We start from the raw sequence: 15,861 nt of genomic DNA on the forward strand, positions 1-15,861 counted from the left end.
TTTCCCGAGCATAATCACACTCGCGTTGGAATCTGCGTGATTTTTAGTGCCTCCGTTCTTGTCGCACACCGACAGAGAGGCTTGCAATATACGCTTTCAAACTCTCGCGAAAACCCCACTGAAAAACAATCGATCTACCGACGATAGAACCGTTGCTTTCTTTTTTCTCTTCCTGTTAAATTTCGACGCATAAACTTCTTTTTCTCGCGCACGAACACACTACTTTTCTCCTCCTTCTATTTCCTTACTTTTTTTTTTATGCTATTCACTTTGCGTAGTTGCTTCTTTCACAATCACTGAATTTACACCGATCGTACCTCGTTAACGGAATCGTACGCCGAATACATTTCTCGGTAAAAGCGAGGCGCGGTTTCGTTTCGTTTCTCCCGATCGAACAATTAACTTCTCGTGTCACGTAACGTGCATTAATCGAACAGATTTATGTATATTAGCGATCCAATCGCTACAATGCACGCTTGTATACGTACGTCTTAAACGCACTCGCTACGTTCACTCGGGCCATGTAACGCGGATGGAGCTGGCTTCGCTCCTTCTCACTGCACTACACTACTCGAAGTGACGTCACCGTGGCGGGAGCGTAGTATGGCTCGCTGGCTAGTATCGCTGCTGGTTGAGTGGTGGGGAGAAGCACGTAGGGGAACGAAACGAGTCTACCTCGGAAAGCGGCGGCTTGCAATTGCGATCGTCGCCCGCCAGCCGGTAAAGTGTGTCCCTGGTGGGGGAAACTTTTCGTGCGTCCCCGGAGGGGAGAGAGTGGGGTGACTCGTTCGAATCGAAGCAAGGACAGGTAGGGAGAACTCGGGACGCCGGGAGAGAAGGGATAACGGGTCGAACGAGCTAACCCGAACCCCCCCGAACTCCGCTCGTCCCTCGTGAGCCGATTTTATCTCTTTCGCTGTTACCTCTCTCCTCGGCTCTTCTCGTCTCTTTCCGTCGATCCTCCTCTACCCTCCTGCCCCTCTTAACGAATCGCACCGTACCCCGTCGTTCCATCCTCTTTTCTCCTCTTCTCTTCCTACACCGTAATCTCTTCGTCTTCTTCCTCCTACATCCTACCTCCTCCACCGTTGCTTCTCAACCGCCATCTTTGTTGTACGCTCTCTCTTTTCATCCCGCTCTCTACAGGGCCGGTTTACGGGTAGCTAATTACCCGGGGCATCGGTACTTTCTACCAAGAATAAAGACGGAAAATCGGATTATTACGAAAATAAAAGTACTTAACTTTGTAACGTGTTCTCTAATCAAGGAAGTAACGATCAAACAAACGCGTCAGTGCGATGGACTGTGTAAGTTAATGAAAGATTTACCAGGCTGGCCGCTTTGTGTGTAAATATCACGGATCAGAATGTTATGACAAAAGATATCCAGTTTAATGTTATTTGACATTACAACATTATTTTTTCTACGCTAGAATATACTACGGACAGAAGTTTTATGATTACATAAAATTTCTTTGCTTTCTGGAATAATTTTCTTTAGCTTTATTTAATCAATTTATTCATCGTAACCAGTAATTCTTAATGATATATTCCTTCATCTGAATATTGAAAATATGTATGTGATATGATATATTACATAAAAATACTTATACGACTAAACTGAAGCGTAGGTTGTTTTCCTGGCGGTTACGTGGAGCTGTTTTACGTTTTGCTTCAGAAATATTCAATTTCGTCGATTTAACTCATTAATATTTATTTTCAACGTTATCCTATTCAAAGTTCAATCAAGATATGCGAATATGACTTTCCAAGTGGAGTATGGGCACCGGACCGTATTGAGCCGAACCTGCTCGTGCTCCATCTTGTTTCCGCTAAAATCACGTCAAAGTTGTAGATTCATGGCGTCGATGTGGTACCAGCGACTTCACGAGATCTACTGTTCATTTATCCTTTCGTGTTGTAGGTTCTTTTTACGGTACACGACAGTTTGCTCATACGAAATTAACTATATTGGCGACAATACCAAACATCCGTTTGTCGGTTAGAGTACGTCATCGAGGCTAGAGAAAGCGATTTCCGTCGCACTCGAATTACTTTGTCCAAAAACGAAGGCAGTTTCATGACTGTTTCGTGTTGAGAACGTTTGAACGAGGTACGCCTATTGCGTGTTATGTGCTGGTGATTTATAACCACCCAATGTACAACGTCCGTACATTAAAGATGTTTGTTCCATTGTATCTTAGGTTGAAATTAGGTTACTGTTCAGTAAACGTACAATTAATTAATTATGATATTTTCCGCGAAATATTTCGAGGATTCTTTGTGAATTTTTTATGGGTGAGGAACTCTGACATGTAGTAGTCCATCATTCATACCATAAATAAACTTCATGGTTTTTTATTGCTCTATTCAAGAAAATAATTGCTTTCAATTTATGCATTTTGGCATAAATTACTATTCTTTTATAAATGTGCTGCTCTTTCGATTCATTGACCTTCGAGGTTTACGTGCAGAATTCAAATGCTGTAATTATTAAATTTGAACATTAGTAAGAGGAAACATTATGTTTTTATAAAATAATTAGTTCAACAGGCTAAGAATATTGTGCGATCCTTTTTTAATGTTTTTTAATTTTTTATGGATGCGTGCATTTAAAATAGTACCTGCAGCACCATCTAATGGTGAAACGCAAAGCAAACGAAATAAAGAATTGCTTATTTTAAGAATAGATAATTAAAGATTAACATCCTTTGGATCGGATAGAACAAAACAAGCACCCAGGGGATAATGAACTACGATTTCATTAATTATTTACTCGCGAAAGACGTCAAAAGGTAAAACAGATCACAAATTGAGTTCCTCATTTTTTCTGTAGGGCGCAGTTTATTCGTTCTCTACGGTCGACTGAACGATCATGCACGCAGCTCGTGCATTTGAAGCGGCATCGCCTTAAAGTTCCTAGAATTTAATATAAGTTACTAGTAAGTTTAAGGAGTCAGTATGGTAACATTGAGCAGGAGGGTCTCTTTTTCGGTCGGCTAATCGAGCGTGTACGTTGGCGTGATAAATAAATTTATCAATTGCAGGTAATCTCATTGTTTAAAGCTCATCTGATGTAAATTTATTATAAATCAGTTATTAGTTTTAATAATCAATTAGTTCACGATAATATTTTCTCTTTAGTTTAATGTTGAAGTCTACAATTTAAGGTGATTGCTGATACAGGTTGTTTTCTGTTGTCGTTATTTTGTTTATTAAATTCAAATTGTATTACTTAAAATTAATTAGTATTTAAAAAAAGTTAATGTATCACTATTCACTCTATGATTGTATTTAAGAAGAGATGAAATAAAATTCCGATGTATTTTGTGTTCGCTATAGGTTATGTTTAAATGACAACAGCATGAGCTATCAGTGCTATGCTTTAATAAATAAATACTACAATGTTCCTATAAATATTTACTAATTAAAAATTATTGTTTATTTTCAGCCATGGTGCGTATGAACGTTCTTAGCGATGCTCTTAAATCCATTAACAATGCTGAAAAGCGCGGAAAGAGGCAGGTGCTCTTGAGGCCCTGCTCAAAAGTAATCATTAAATTTTTAACTGTAATGATGAGGAAAGGTAAGAAAATATTTAAATGGAAACATAAAAATATAAATACATAAGTGAAATTATATAATTTGCATGATGTAAGGAAATTGTGTACGTAAGATTTTACTATGTCATTGTCATCATATTTAGGTTACATCGGAGAATTTGAAATTGTCGATGATCACCGTAGTGGTAAAGTGGTCGTAAATCTTAGTGGAAGATTAAACAAATGTGGTGTAATTTCACCTAGGTTTGATGTACCAATTAATGATATTGAAAAATGGACCAATAATCTGTTGCCATCTAGACAGTTTGGGTATATATTTTAAAATTTATGTCATACAGTAAACAACTAATTGTTTATACTACATAAAATTCATGTATGTTTCAGGTATGTTGTGTTAACCACAAGTGGAGGAATTATGGATCATGAGGAAGCAAGAAGAAAACATCTTGGAGGAAAAATACTTGGGTTTTTCTTTTAATTTTTATTTAATTCAATAAAACTTTAATATCAAACTTTCTTCAATGATTAATGATGCAAATATTTCCCTGTGTACTTAATTTTCATTATCCTGTTTACGGCAGTAACATTGATATGTTATTTTTCCACTTACTTCCTTTATTATTCGATCTAGGGGAACTTAAAAATTAATAGGAAGTTTTTAATAATAACTGTAAGTTGCAAATAGGAATGAGAACCTGAATAAAAACCGAAATCGGAATACGAGAACCACATAAGAAAGAATGGGAAATAAATGAATTTTCTAATTTTAACGTAGTAGTAAGTTTTTTTTTTTTAGAAACTGCGTAGTATGGTGTTTCGCATCAAGTACCAACCGCCGCATACCAACTAGTGGAAATTTTCTGATTGGTTGCCGAAGCCCCACGCTGGTTGGTCAAATGCTGCTAGGGATGTCAAGCATGCGCGTGGTTAGAATTTCAACTTGATTCTTCCTGTGAACACAGGCGACGACGGTCAGTCAACAAAACTTTGTAATTCGAACGAAACTCACGGACAGTACGGAGCATGTGTCGCGTCGTGCAAGTTTTTACTTTCCATTCATGTTTTTTAATAAAAGTTTTTTAAGTGTGTTTTTCGTCTAAATAAAAGAAAGTCTAAGGAAGTTTTTAAGAAATTCAACGGTGTTGCCAGGTGTTACCAGGTGAATGTGACCGTTTTGTGTTGCGTTACCTGGGACTTTCCTGAAGGGACAACCTTACGGAAGAAAGTAATAAAACTGTTCATTTTTTTTATATACAGTGCGTTTATCCAAAAATAAATCAATTTTACATGATATAAAACCAAATATTCTGACATTTTAATTTTGATATTTCGAAAACGTACACGTGTTTACTTTTCTAATAATCATCGTATTGTGCAAGGTGTTCTAAGAAAGATCCGTGACTCTTTATCGCTATAACGACAATTTTCCTCTAAACTTGCTTGCTGACATAATAATTTTACTCGACGACAAATATTGACATTTGTTTATATCTTCACGAATTCTTGTACATTTAACACGTGCACGAATATAATTTCAGAAAAATGAATATTACAACGGTATGCCGTAAGAAAGCGTCGAACGACACGTAACACGACGAAGTTGCAGACGCGATGGATTAATTTTCGATAGGAAAGAAGAAATAAGAGCCGAATGTTTGAAAACGTTACGGATGCTTCAGGATCGTCGGTTTTCCGAAAGGAGGAGGGACTAGGAATGCAAGTAAAAGGAATGTTGTCTCACAGGTGTACGTCGTAGTGCTCTTTCGTTGACCGTCCGTTGAAAGAAAACGTAATCGAGGCTGAACTTAACAAAAATGAGGAGATCGTACAGGAATTGTTGGTATTCGTTCGCGTAACTCAACCGTGAGATTGTATGACGTTCTCGTAGTGAAGTGCGAAGGAAGTGCAAGTGGCAAGAGAGCGGTACAGCAAGAATTTACCAGGTAAAACATGGAGATGCTGTGGAGAAATGCAGTGGCGGACCTGTCGACCTTCCTCAGCACGAGGACGCGGATTTTATTTGCCGCTGTCTATTTCATCTGGATCGCTGGAAGCGCCTGCGCCACAGGTTAGTTTTCGCGCCCATTTTCATCTTATTCTCATATTTTTCATTTTCCCTTTTTTTCCATCCGCATTCCACATTTTCAGACAAAATTTTGTTCCTTTCCTTTTTTCCCCAAAACCGCCCTAACGTATAACCAGTTTCCTAATGTTATCCATTATTAATATTTACAATTACAGTACTTAGCGTTATACATTTGGGGAGTTTTTAATAACGCGGAGTTTTTAGGCAATTAGTTGGTAAGCTCGGTGATTAGTGTCGTTATTACGCGTTGCAAACGGTATTCACTTTGTCATGAAACTGGCACGAGTACAGGATACTCGCTTGGCGTTACAATATCCCTGACAAAGATGAACGGTTCGATGCGAATGTGCGACGACGGAGTTGAACGTTTTCTAAAACGGGTCAAGCCTAATTTGCGACGATTTAAACATCGGCTACATTGCTGAGTTGAACGAATAATGATTTCTTGGCTCTTGACCAAACTGCTTTTATGTACGACTCTTTACATGCACTTGGTTAACCGAACGAATGTTTGTCCATACAGAAAGCTTTTTTTCTAACCTCCATTTTTAATACTTTGATATTTTTAATTGTTACAATTTTTAATTCCTGGTAATAAAATTATATTTTTTTGGGGTTTAATCTATCTAGGTTGCAAAATTAATAATTTTTAAGTTAATAGAGGCATAAAAACATAAACGTGAAAGTTACGAAATATGACATTTGCCATTGCGGTATTGATCGAGATAATCGAAGTAGCAATCGCATAATCGATCGATGTAACTATCGTTATTCAAATTTCGAAATGTTTTGAAGTTTTGAATTTCTGAAGTTTTGAAGTGTTGAATTAAAATTCTAATTACTAAAATAAGTAACTAGAATTAATTTAACCATCAGTTTAGATGATCCTAATAGTAAATTAGCTTTCTAAACTCGTGCGAAAGTCGTGTGTAAATGTTCTGTTATCGCGGATAGTTTCGCTTAATTATGAAGGTAATTACGTGGTTATATGATTTATGGGTAGAATATCGATGGGTCACCATGCCTAGTGGCCGTTGTGTACATTGCTCTTCATTATGAATGGTATCAAGGGCAGATTGTACGCGTTATGTTAAGGGGGCTCGCGTTAATGGGCTATAAGTTGCTTTGTACCGTACTACCGCCAAATGACGCTCCGGATTTATGCTCTCTTTTCGTAAATGCGCATTCATGCGAAATTAACAACCGGCAATTTAAAGATTTAACTTAACAAATAAATATCCATACTGAAATTTTTGAAATTTCAATTTGAACTATTTTCATACTCATATAATTATTAGGCTATCTCATAATTATCAGACGCATTAATTATAATTAAAAATGTACGTGAAATCGAATCGGGGTATCAGCGAATTAATTAGGGCGTAAAGACTCCGTGTATGCATGAATGTGGTAGAAAGAGATAGATACAACAGAGAGGAATTAAATCACGAATGGTTTATTTTAAATATGAATCGAGCCGAGACACCTGCAGCGATTCACACGGAGATTATCGCCACACTTTGATAGATTAGGATGGCAAAAATCTACGAAAAATCACTCCCCTTTTCCAACATGGGGGAACGTAGGAGCCAGACTAATTGAGATTTATTACGACGTTAATCCGTCCAATTGTGTGAACGAAGTTAAACCGTTGACCTCTTGGTTGACGATTGGAAAGGATATGTAGCACGTGCCAGGGTATCGCGATAAATAATACCGCCAATTATCATATAGAACAATCTGGTTCTGTTTTCTCCAATTTAATGACCTTCAGATGCCGAAAGCGTGAATTTTTCGTTCATTTTCACTTCTGTTAATCTAAATGAAAAAATTAGCCTCGTAGGTATTGGATGAAATAATTGATCGTTTTAGCATTTGAAAGCACTCTTAATATTAATAACACGAGTGTCGAATATTACAAATAATAAATACCGTAGGGAGTAACGAGAGATATGTACAAGAGTAATAAGAGTACCAGTAATCACTGTTTAACAACAAATAGCATCGAATCATTCAATAAATATATATCAAACAAATATCGAAGAATGCAAGCAACAAGAGTCTTATTCAAAGAAACGCTGCATTTTTATTCCGTAGGTGCATCTTTAGTTGCACTTATTAGAAAACTAAGCTTATAGAAAAATTATTTAATTTTTTCCTTTGCAACTTTTCTTACTTTCAAACAGACTCCAATATTTCTATATGATTAGGATATAATTCCATACGACCCAGATAAATTTCCCTAGTGACCAGTTAAAATTTATCGAAAAAGAATAAGGGCAATATAAGCTTGTGGATCGCTGTCCCAAATTCGTTGTTATCTCTCCTTATCTACGGGATGGTATATCAATGGGCCACATTGTCCAAAGAAAATTTAATCAATGACCGCCTCTGTCCTCGTTACGAAACCATGCGGGAACCGAACGAAATTAAAAGTTCGCGTCTAGCTGGCTGTATTATTAATCGTTCTCCTGTTACTCGTTTTGCGCGAACCGTATGCATTGCACCCCGACAGGGTCGCGTGCATTTAATTGAACGGTACTGGTGCAATTAAGGCGGCACACGGATGCACACGCTTTAATAGTAATTATCGATGGTACAGCCGTAATAAAAACGTTTGTACGTAAGTACATTGTACATTGAGAACGTGCACGTTGATCACGCATAGCGAATGCGTAAGTGCCTTTGCGTTACTCATTCTTAGATAATAATAGAGTCTGTTTCGATAGGAATGCGGGAAGAAACGTGATAATTATTTACTTTGGTTAAAAGTTATTACTTTTCTGTGAATGGACCACGAAGAAACAATCCTGTTATTCTTTTTTCTTTTTTTCGGTACATTTACACATTACTTGGTCCCGGTTGAATGTAAAACTTTCTTTTTCCCCGGATCGTTCGCCAATTTACCTTTACACCAGACTGCGCTCATATGCCCTTTACTCGGCAACATTATGTCGAGCATCGACCTGGAAACACGAGAACGCTTGTCTTCACGAGACACTAATACGAAATGCATGCCAATTTCTCGTAATGCAGTATTTCTGCAGCCGAGAAATCTGACCCCGCGACGAAACTGTCGTTCCCTTATTGTTTCTAAGTTTCAATTTACCGAAACTTCATTTTCGTAATTAACGAACGTGCGATCGTTAATAATTAGCATTTTTTGGATAGCTTATCGAATAATCTACATATTCTAGCCTGGAAACGAGGCAACGCTTTGTGAGGACTTCCTGTTTTCGCAATGCTTACGATTCATTCGGCCGCGATAAAATGATAGAGGGAAACGTGTCCTCCAACGGAAAGATAATTAACCCTTTTTCGGTCGAAGGCGCAATGGAAAATTTTCAATTATATTGCAAAGCGAAAGGGAAAAATTCTGGCATTTTAATTTCAATACTGAAAATGGTAAAATTATTATCATTATGTCTGTCCTGACACTAGTATATAATAAATGGTACAGGAAGAGGAGATTTCTCGTATTTCCAGGTCGTTGTGGTCACTACGATGAAAAAGTTGGTTCGGTAACCTGTACCGTGTAAAAGGTACGATGGTATAGGTGCACATAATGCCACGAAAGGTATCTATCACTGGCATCAGCTTAAACCGTGGTACAATAGAGGACAAGGGCCTTTACCTGGCCCTCGAGTATCTATCCTCTCCTCTCTATATTGGCCTCTGTTCCACGCTACCATTTTCTGTACCGTTCTCCTCGCTTTACCAGGTATACGACCCTTTTCCCTGTCGTGCCATTGTTCAACGATGGCTACGAACAAATTTCGAAAGCTTCAAATACAAAAAAAAAAAAATTATCAATTAACTTAAGTGTTAAAATCGATCAATTTTCATTCTCCAATTGACTCTACGACACCGTGAAAGGGTGGTTGAGTTTTGTAATAGTTAAATTGCTGTTATCTATCTACTTAGGCGTCGTTGCTCGACAATTGTACTCTTTAGTCTCGTCTTTCATTGTATTAACCATTTCCTACCTCGAACACTTCGTCTTAATACATTCAAGACGCACCGCGTGCGTCGTGGAAATATAGGGACTAACGCATAGTCTGTCGCTATTTCATGAAATAAAAGTATCGCAAAATGGCACTTGTGGTATTTCAAGTTAAAGGTTAAAGTTTCATGAAAATATGTATGTAAAGGAATCGAGAGTTCTTTGTAGGTATCAATTCGAAACGTTAAGGTTAAAGGGTAGTCAGTTCTAGTGGAATGATTCGCAACCCTTGCAGTTCATAGAGCGATACGTAAGCCCTTTTTTCACGTGTAGAGTATGACTCTTGGCATGAAGACGAGAAGTACGTGTCTGAATGCTTCTGCTCGTCGACCGGATGTCCCCTTCTCTTCTTCCTTTTAGTTCTTCACCGCATCATCCTCATTATCGTCATCTTTCTTCCTTCAACGGTACGATACGCTGTCGGTTATCTTTGTCCTCTCTTTCACCTGCGACGAAGTTTCGTGTTTCCGATTGCCGTCGACGACCTGCATATCTAGCCGCCAATGAAAGTTGCATGTTCATTCTGTAGACTTGCTGAACACAACGTTTATTGCCCTCCATTTTAACCCTTTGTCGACGATCGACGCGCATGTGTGTCGAAACATAATTGACGCGGTAATTTATCATTTTCTACATATCGCATTAACCCTTTGAGAGGCACATTTTTCTCCCGAACAAATTATTGAATTAAATTTAAAGTAATGCTGAAATTTTACAGTATTCTCTACGTTAGATTAATAGAGTAACAGACGATTAGATTACTCAGAAGTATCATTTAACAAATACTCATAAAATCTGCAGCATATCGTAGCAACGATATTCGATAAGATAAAGATTGATTTTTGCACAATTGTCATTCGAAGGGAACTGCAGGAATGATAATAAGCTTGTCTAAGGAAATTGAGTTCTGAACATAGTTCGAAGAGGAACATCTCGTAGGAACACGGGGATATGAGAAAAGTTGCTGGATAGAATGACAAACGTTTGTCTTTTCAAGAATGAGCAAGTTCTGAGAACGTTTTACGAGTGTCTGCTTAGAGTCTCAAATGAACCTTAACAATCGTAACTTTTAATTATATAAAATATTGAATGAAATATTGATTCATTGAAGGAGAATAGATTCATCGTTGAACATCTGTTCTATCCCTACTAAAAAGCTGGGTAAACACTACGAGGTGTATAGGAACATTTATGCGTTGCTGTTATCACCGTCATACATAGTTTGTTCAGATGGCGACTTAACCGACTACATTGTAGAAAGATACTGTATCACGTTCTGTTGCTACATTGCTGTGATAAAATTTCATCGTGGCTAAGAGTAACGTTAAAAGTTGCTTTATATAATTTAACAACGTAAGCAGTGAAAGATTAAGGGAAGGTTTAAAGGGGGGTACAGCTTCAAGTCTCATTTTCCAGGAGGGGTACACGATTCTACGTTGTTTAGTTCGGTTAGAAGGTGGTTCGTCTCGGAGACACAAAAATTACGGTTTCTTTCGACGTGTTCCAGTCATAGTTCCTCATAATTCCCATTATTATTCTCGTCGGTGGGTTCTCTAGACTCTAGGCGAGTAAAAGAGCTGGGACGCAGCGGTTTTGTCGTCTGATGGTAGCCGGTGCAGAGGCCACTGACCGCCCCCGACAAGGCTTTCTCATCCTATACTTCTTCTTTTCGGTTTTATTCTTCGTCTCTTGGCGAAGGGACACACACACGTGTGCGTGGATGCCTTCGCACTTTACAATTTTTATATCAATATTACAATAGACTCTCGTTACATTGTTGGTGTTAATATTGTTCTTCTTCGTATAACATTTCTGTACCTCGCTAGAAAGGAATCGCTTTATCGAAGAGATGCCAGACCGTTAGCCGAGATTTTAGCTGATCTTGCACTCTCCACCAGTCTATCTCTTTGACTTGGAAATGAGCGCGAAGCAAAAGATCCCCGGAAATGTAAGAAATCCATGGATCACGAGTAGCCTTTGATTGACGAAACTGGTAAATCGAAACTTTCATTTTCGAGGCTGAGCGCAATATAAACGCTTAGGAAAGGAATGACTAAAGCTACTGTACACCCGGCCAGTGACTCGATTCAAAGGAATCCTTTCAAGGCTATGATAGCCGACAACCGTTGTACGATTGGACCTTCGAAGAAATCGTGAAATACGGAGAATTTTATGTGATCGATGCGAATTTTATTTTGTAGAGAAAAGTACCCCTTAGAGCCGTGAAATATTTTCGCTCCTCTTCCGGCAAATTACCTTTTGGTAGTTCGCCAATCGCATTCGTCTATCCCTTTGCTCCGTGCCTCGTTGCACGGCAAATAGGATGCAGCAATCTAAGGAAAATTTATCGTCCACGTGTTGTTCGTTAGGAAAGGAACGCCTTTAGGTTGCTTCGTTTAGCTACACTCCAACGATATTCCCGTTAGAAAATTCTTTTTCTCTGAAGGCGCGAAAGTGCACCGTTCTACCGTTTCGTTGTCAGCAACGGCTTTTATTGTTATTCATTTTTTTTCTTTCTAAGTGTACGAAGCTTTTCTTTCTTCGACGTGTTCCCGCTTTTTCGAGCTACCAGTTCGCGTAAGCAGCGCACAGAGATCCGTAGGTCGTATTGAAAAGTTCTCAAAGGGTGAAATAGACACGCGACAGAGAAAAGAGGAACGACGAAGAGGAGGGAACCTCTTTCAGTTGGCCTCCGTAAGCTTCTTTCAGCGAAGCCCAGGCTATCAAGTCAGTCTTAAACAGCTCTGAAATTCATGAATCGAGAACGGAGTACAGACTGCGAAGCCGGCTGATAATCTTCTACCTTCGCGTATAATGAAACGATGAGATTTCTTTCTTTCACATCCAACAAAGGATCGAATTTACATTTAACCGTATGGTTCTCGTAATAACTCGCTACTATGAGTTACTGTGTCTTCTGGTTCCGGTGTTGACCATCGGTACTGTGTTGGATGAAAAGTGAAAATATCCAGTGAATGGATTACAGTATGTTGCCAGTTGCAGCTCGTGCAATGCGTACTTACCTGTACGCTCAAGGTCTCTATCAGTAACGGAAATTCTCGGTTACCTGAGCACGACTACGAAAGGACATTAAAAGTGTAACAGTTTAGCTAACGCGTTACACCGTGCCGGATATCGGGCTGTGCGTTTTAAATGTTCGAAAAAGTATCAGAACATGATATAGGGTATAGGGTAGGGTTTTATGGTACACACTAAATGTCCAGAAATATAGATCCTTTACCCTACATTCTACATCATACCAGTTTTCGTACAGCTCACCTAGCGAATACAATTGATTACATAACTGTAGTCCAGAGTTGTACTACTTGGTTATTACCACACAACACACCGAGCGTACCCACTTTTACCACGATGCCGCATTTCCTGTACGGGCTTTCAACTTCGCAATATACCTGCTGCGAGTTGAGCGATGAAGTGTATACAGTTCCTTAACTTTCCTTTTGCAAACAACCTTATATGCATACGAGACTACCTTGTTCACTGACAAATTCATGCGATGGATCACAGAAGATTCCTACGTTCTTATCAATTTACAAAATAAGGGAGTGGTCTGATTCTTTTATCATTCTAACGTTCTGGAATTCCAAAATTCTAAAATGTTAAGAGATTTGAAGGTTCGAAAATTTTGCGAATTGTAGGGAGAGAAAAAGGCGTTTCTCGTCAGTGGAACTGACGACAGACGGTCCCTGCTCTAGACGCCTATAATCCTGCTTTTTGGATCTCATGCTGGGGGACCACCAGCGAGAGAACAGATCCAATCCGCCGCCACCTGGCGGTTGCCGACCTGAGTTAAGAGCGTCCGAGGAGACTCATCGCTTTCCCCCTCCATTAAACACCTACAGAATCGAAATTGTCCTTAAAGGGTTAATGAACACCTATCCAGCTCTGGGTCTGATCGGACAGGTATTTCCTGTCCAGACAAGAGGAGTTAGCTTTGAAACGTTCAATGCTTCTCTCCGGATACGATCGGTCGACGTTCTTGACCGAGCAATTTGTAGGATACCAGCGTATTCGCGGTTCTATCGGTGAGTCCAAGAAACGGACGAAGACTAGAAGAAGAGGACGGGAAGGTCAGCGGGGAAAAGGGAAAGGGAGGACGAGACGAAGCTGCGAGCCAAGTTCGCGAAGGTAAAACGTGGAAAGAGAGGTCGTGGTAGGGAAGGAAAAAAAAAATAAAAGTAAAAAGGGAAGCCACGAAGGATCGCTGGGTAGGGATTGGAAAGGGACGCTCTGAGAAACTGCTATTCACGATGCTCTGGAGGCTATGTATGGTACGTAAAGACATAACCTAACCCAATCTTACGACTTGTCGCTCTGGAATCTCTATAGACCTACGGAACAATTAATTATTTTATATAAAAATAACGAAGGAGTGAAATTTTAGAGCTAAAATGCGTATGGGTTCGAGAACTAACGTATGATCTAATCGAATATTTATAATACTATTAACACTGTTAGTGTCATTTCTATGTAGGTGACTGGAAAATTACCACAAAAGCTCAGTCACTCAACATTTATCTCCTCGTGAATGATTAAGTCAAATATTTATAAGAATCATATTTACTATGTCAACAGTAGTTGTGGATACTAGTAATTACGTTCAGTTTAGTTGGAACAACCATTGTAGTTTAGGGTATCTTACGAAAGCCTTGGATCTTCTTTGTACCTTTCAAAGTAAGGCCCTGTCGAACTTAATTTAACGAGTCGACCACATGGAAACTCATCCAGAGTCCTGTGGTAGTTGTAAGGACGCTCAAGACGAGCCAGCAAGTATGCAGCGAACCGTGTGCCAAATTGGACCTCGTTTCACTCGTTTGCAGAATCGTCCTCCTAGCACACTGTACTTTTTTCCATTAACCATACAAAGTGAAATTAATTTAACGTATAAAGGACTCTGCCCCTAACTACTCGCCGAAGCTAAACGATGACGAAAACTTCATGGAGCAACAATTTCGCAAAATTACGCTGAAAATTCAAAGAAATGTCTTCCTCTACGTTGCAAGATTTTCAGTTTTCTTCGATGGAATCTTGTCCTTCGCGTTCGTGTAGACATTTTTTTTCTCATCGTGACAGGGCAAGACAGGATCCCTTCAAGGTTGTAAAATGTGACGGTTCGATTGAAAGAGTAATCTTCCGCCACTTAAACCTTCGCGCGTCCTTCAGACGTCTGGAAGAATTCACATGGTAGCATCGTGGCATGAATTAAGTTGATTGAAGTTATTGAAGGACCATGCACTCGAACGGGGTGACCGATATTTCGAAAGCTACTTGCGCGAAGTCGGATAAGTAGACAAGTAGAATTTATTAATATTGAATTTATCGGGTCATTCCTAAGTCTGAGATAAATTGATGACATAAAAGTGTCGCAGAATTCTGCTTATGATGCATCAAATTAAAGCTTGAAGTATAATAAAAATAACTGCATAAAAACTACATCGATATTCTTGATACAAAATGGCTGGTCGCGGATCGCAACGAACGATGACCGGTTTGATATCGTTATTTGTTCCAACGAAGAACCAGCCATTTTGTATTAAGAATATCAATGAAACTATTATGCAGTGATTTTCTTTAAACCTTAAGCTTCAAATTGATACACCATAAGTGTTATTTTACAACACTTTTATGTCATGCTTTTAATTAAAATGGTAATTTCAATTAGATAGGTACTGGTTCTCGAAGAGATTCGTTTTAATACGAGTTTTATAACACTTTTACTCGCACAAGTTATCCCGTACGAAGCGTATTAAAGTCTGCGAGAGCGATGAACTAATTCCAATTCAACAAAGTGCAATAACCGTTGTATAGATACCTCGAGTTAATCGCATCGATCGACCTCGCGCGATGCGGAACACGTTTCAACTTTTATTTCAAAAGTACGAGTAACCGAGTGCTTTATGGTGGATATAATTTAATGTAGAGAGTAAGAAGCTAACGTATTTTTTCTTCTCTTTCACTGCTACAATTCAATTATCGGTCTTATCTCGAACCGAATAAAAGAAGAGAAAAAAAGGGTAGAATCTTCTTTAGAAAAAAAAAAGAATCAGGTCTGATAGGTGATTAAACAATCGGTCGATGGTGGCGCGGATGCACCGGTTGACTCGATGGTGCAAAAATGATGGCGTGCCGTGCTTTTCTCCCTTCTATACGATTTCCCTTGAAAGGGCTTCCTTCCCTTGCCAGGCACGC

General features: G+C 38.9%; 2 protein-coding genes across 6 annotated transcripts in view; both read left to right on the forward strand.

Annotated features, from left to right (window-relative positions):
* Positions 1-2,936: 2,936 nt before the first annotated feature.
* On the forward strand, positions 2,937-4,078 carry LOC114874992 (40S ribosomal protein S15Aa). The gene is made up of 4 exons (XM_029184815.2): positions 2,937-3,046; positions 3,451-3,585; positions 3,706-3,871; positions 3,947-4,078. Exons 2-4 carry the CDS (start codon positions 3,453-3,455, stop codon positions 4,038-4,040), a joined length of 393 nt encoding a protein of 130 aa, XP_029040648.1. The 5' UTR covers positions 2,937-3,046; positions 3,451-3,452; the 3' UTR covers positions 4,041-4,078.
* An 87-nt stretch (positions 4,079-4,165) lies between these two features.
* Positions 4,166-15,861, forward strand: part of LOC114874971 (protein sidekick) — a 29,734-nt gene continuing 18,038 nt past the window's right edge. For 3 of the 5 annotated variants that reach the window (XM_029184775.2, XM_029184777.2, XM_029184779.2), the window contains exon 1: positions 4,542-5,630. In XM_029184775.2, coding sequence (XP_029040608.1) covers positions 5,513-5,630 — 118 coding nt within the window. In that variant the 5' untranslated portion in view covers positions 4,542-5,512. The other 2 variants (XM_029184774.2, XM_029184773.2) reach the window with 2 other exon arrangements.

This window comes from Osmia bicornis, chromosome 12 (genome assembly GCF_907164935.1).
Source record: "Osmia bicornis bicornis chromosome 12, iOsmBic2.1, whole genome shotgun sequence".
NCBI classification, from domain to species: Eukaryota; Metazoa; Arthropoda; class Insecta; order Hymenoptera; family Megachilidae; genus Osmia; species Osmia bicornis.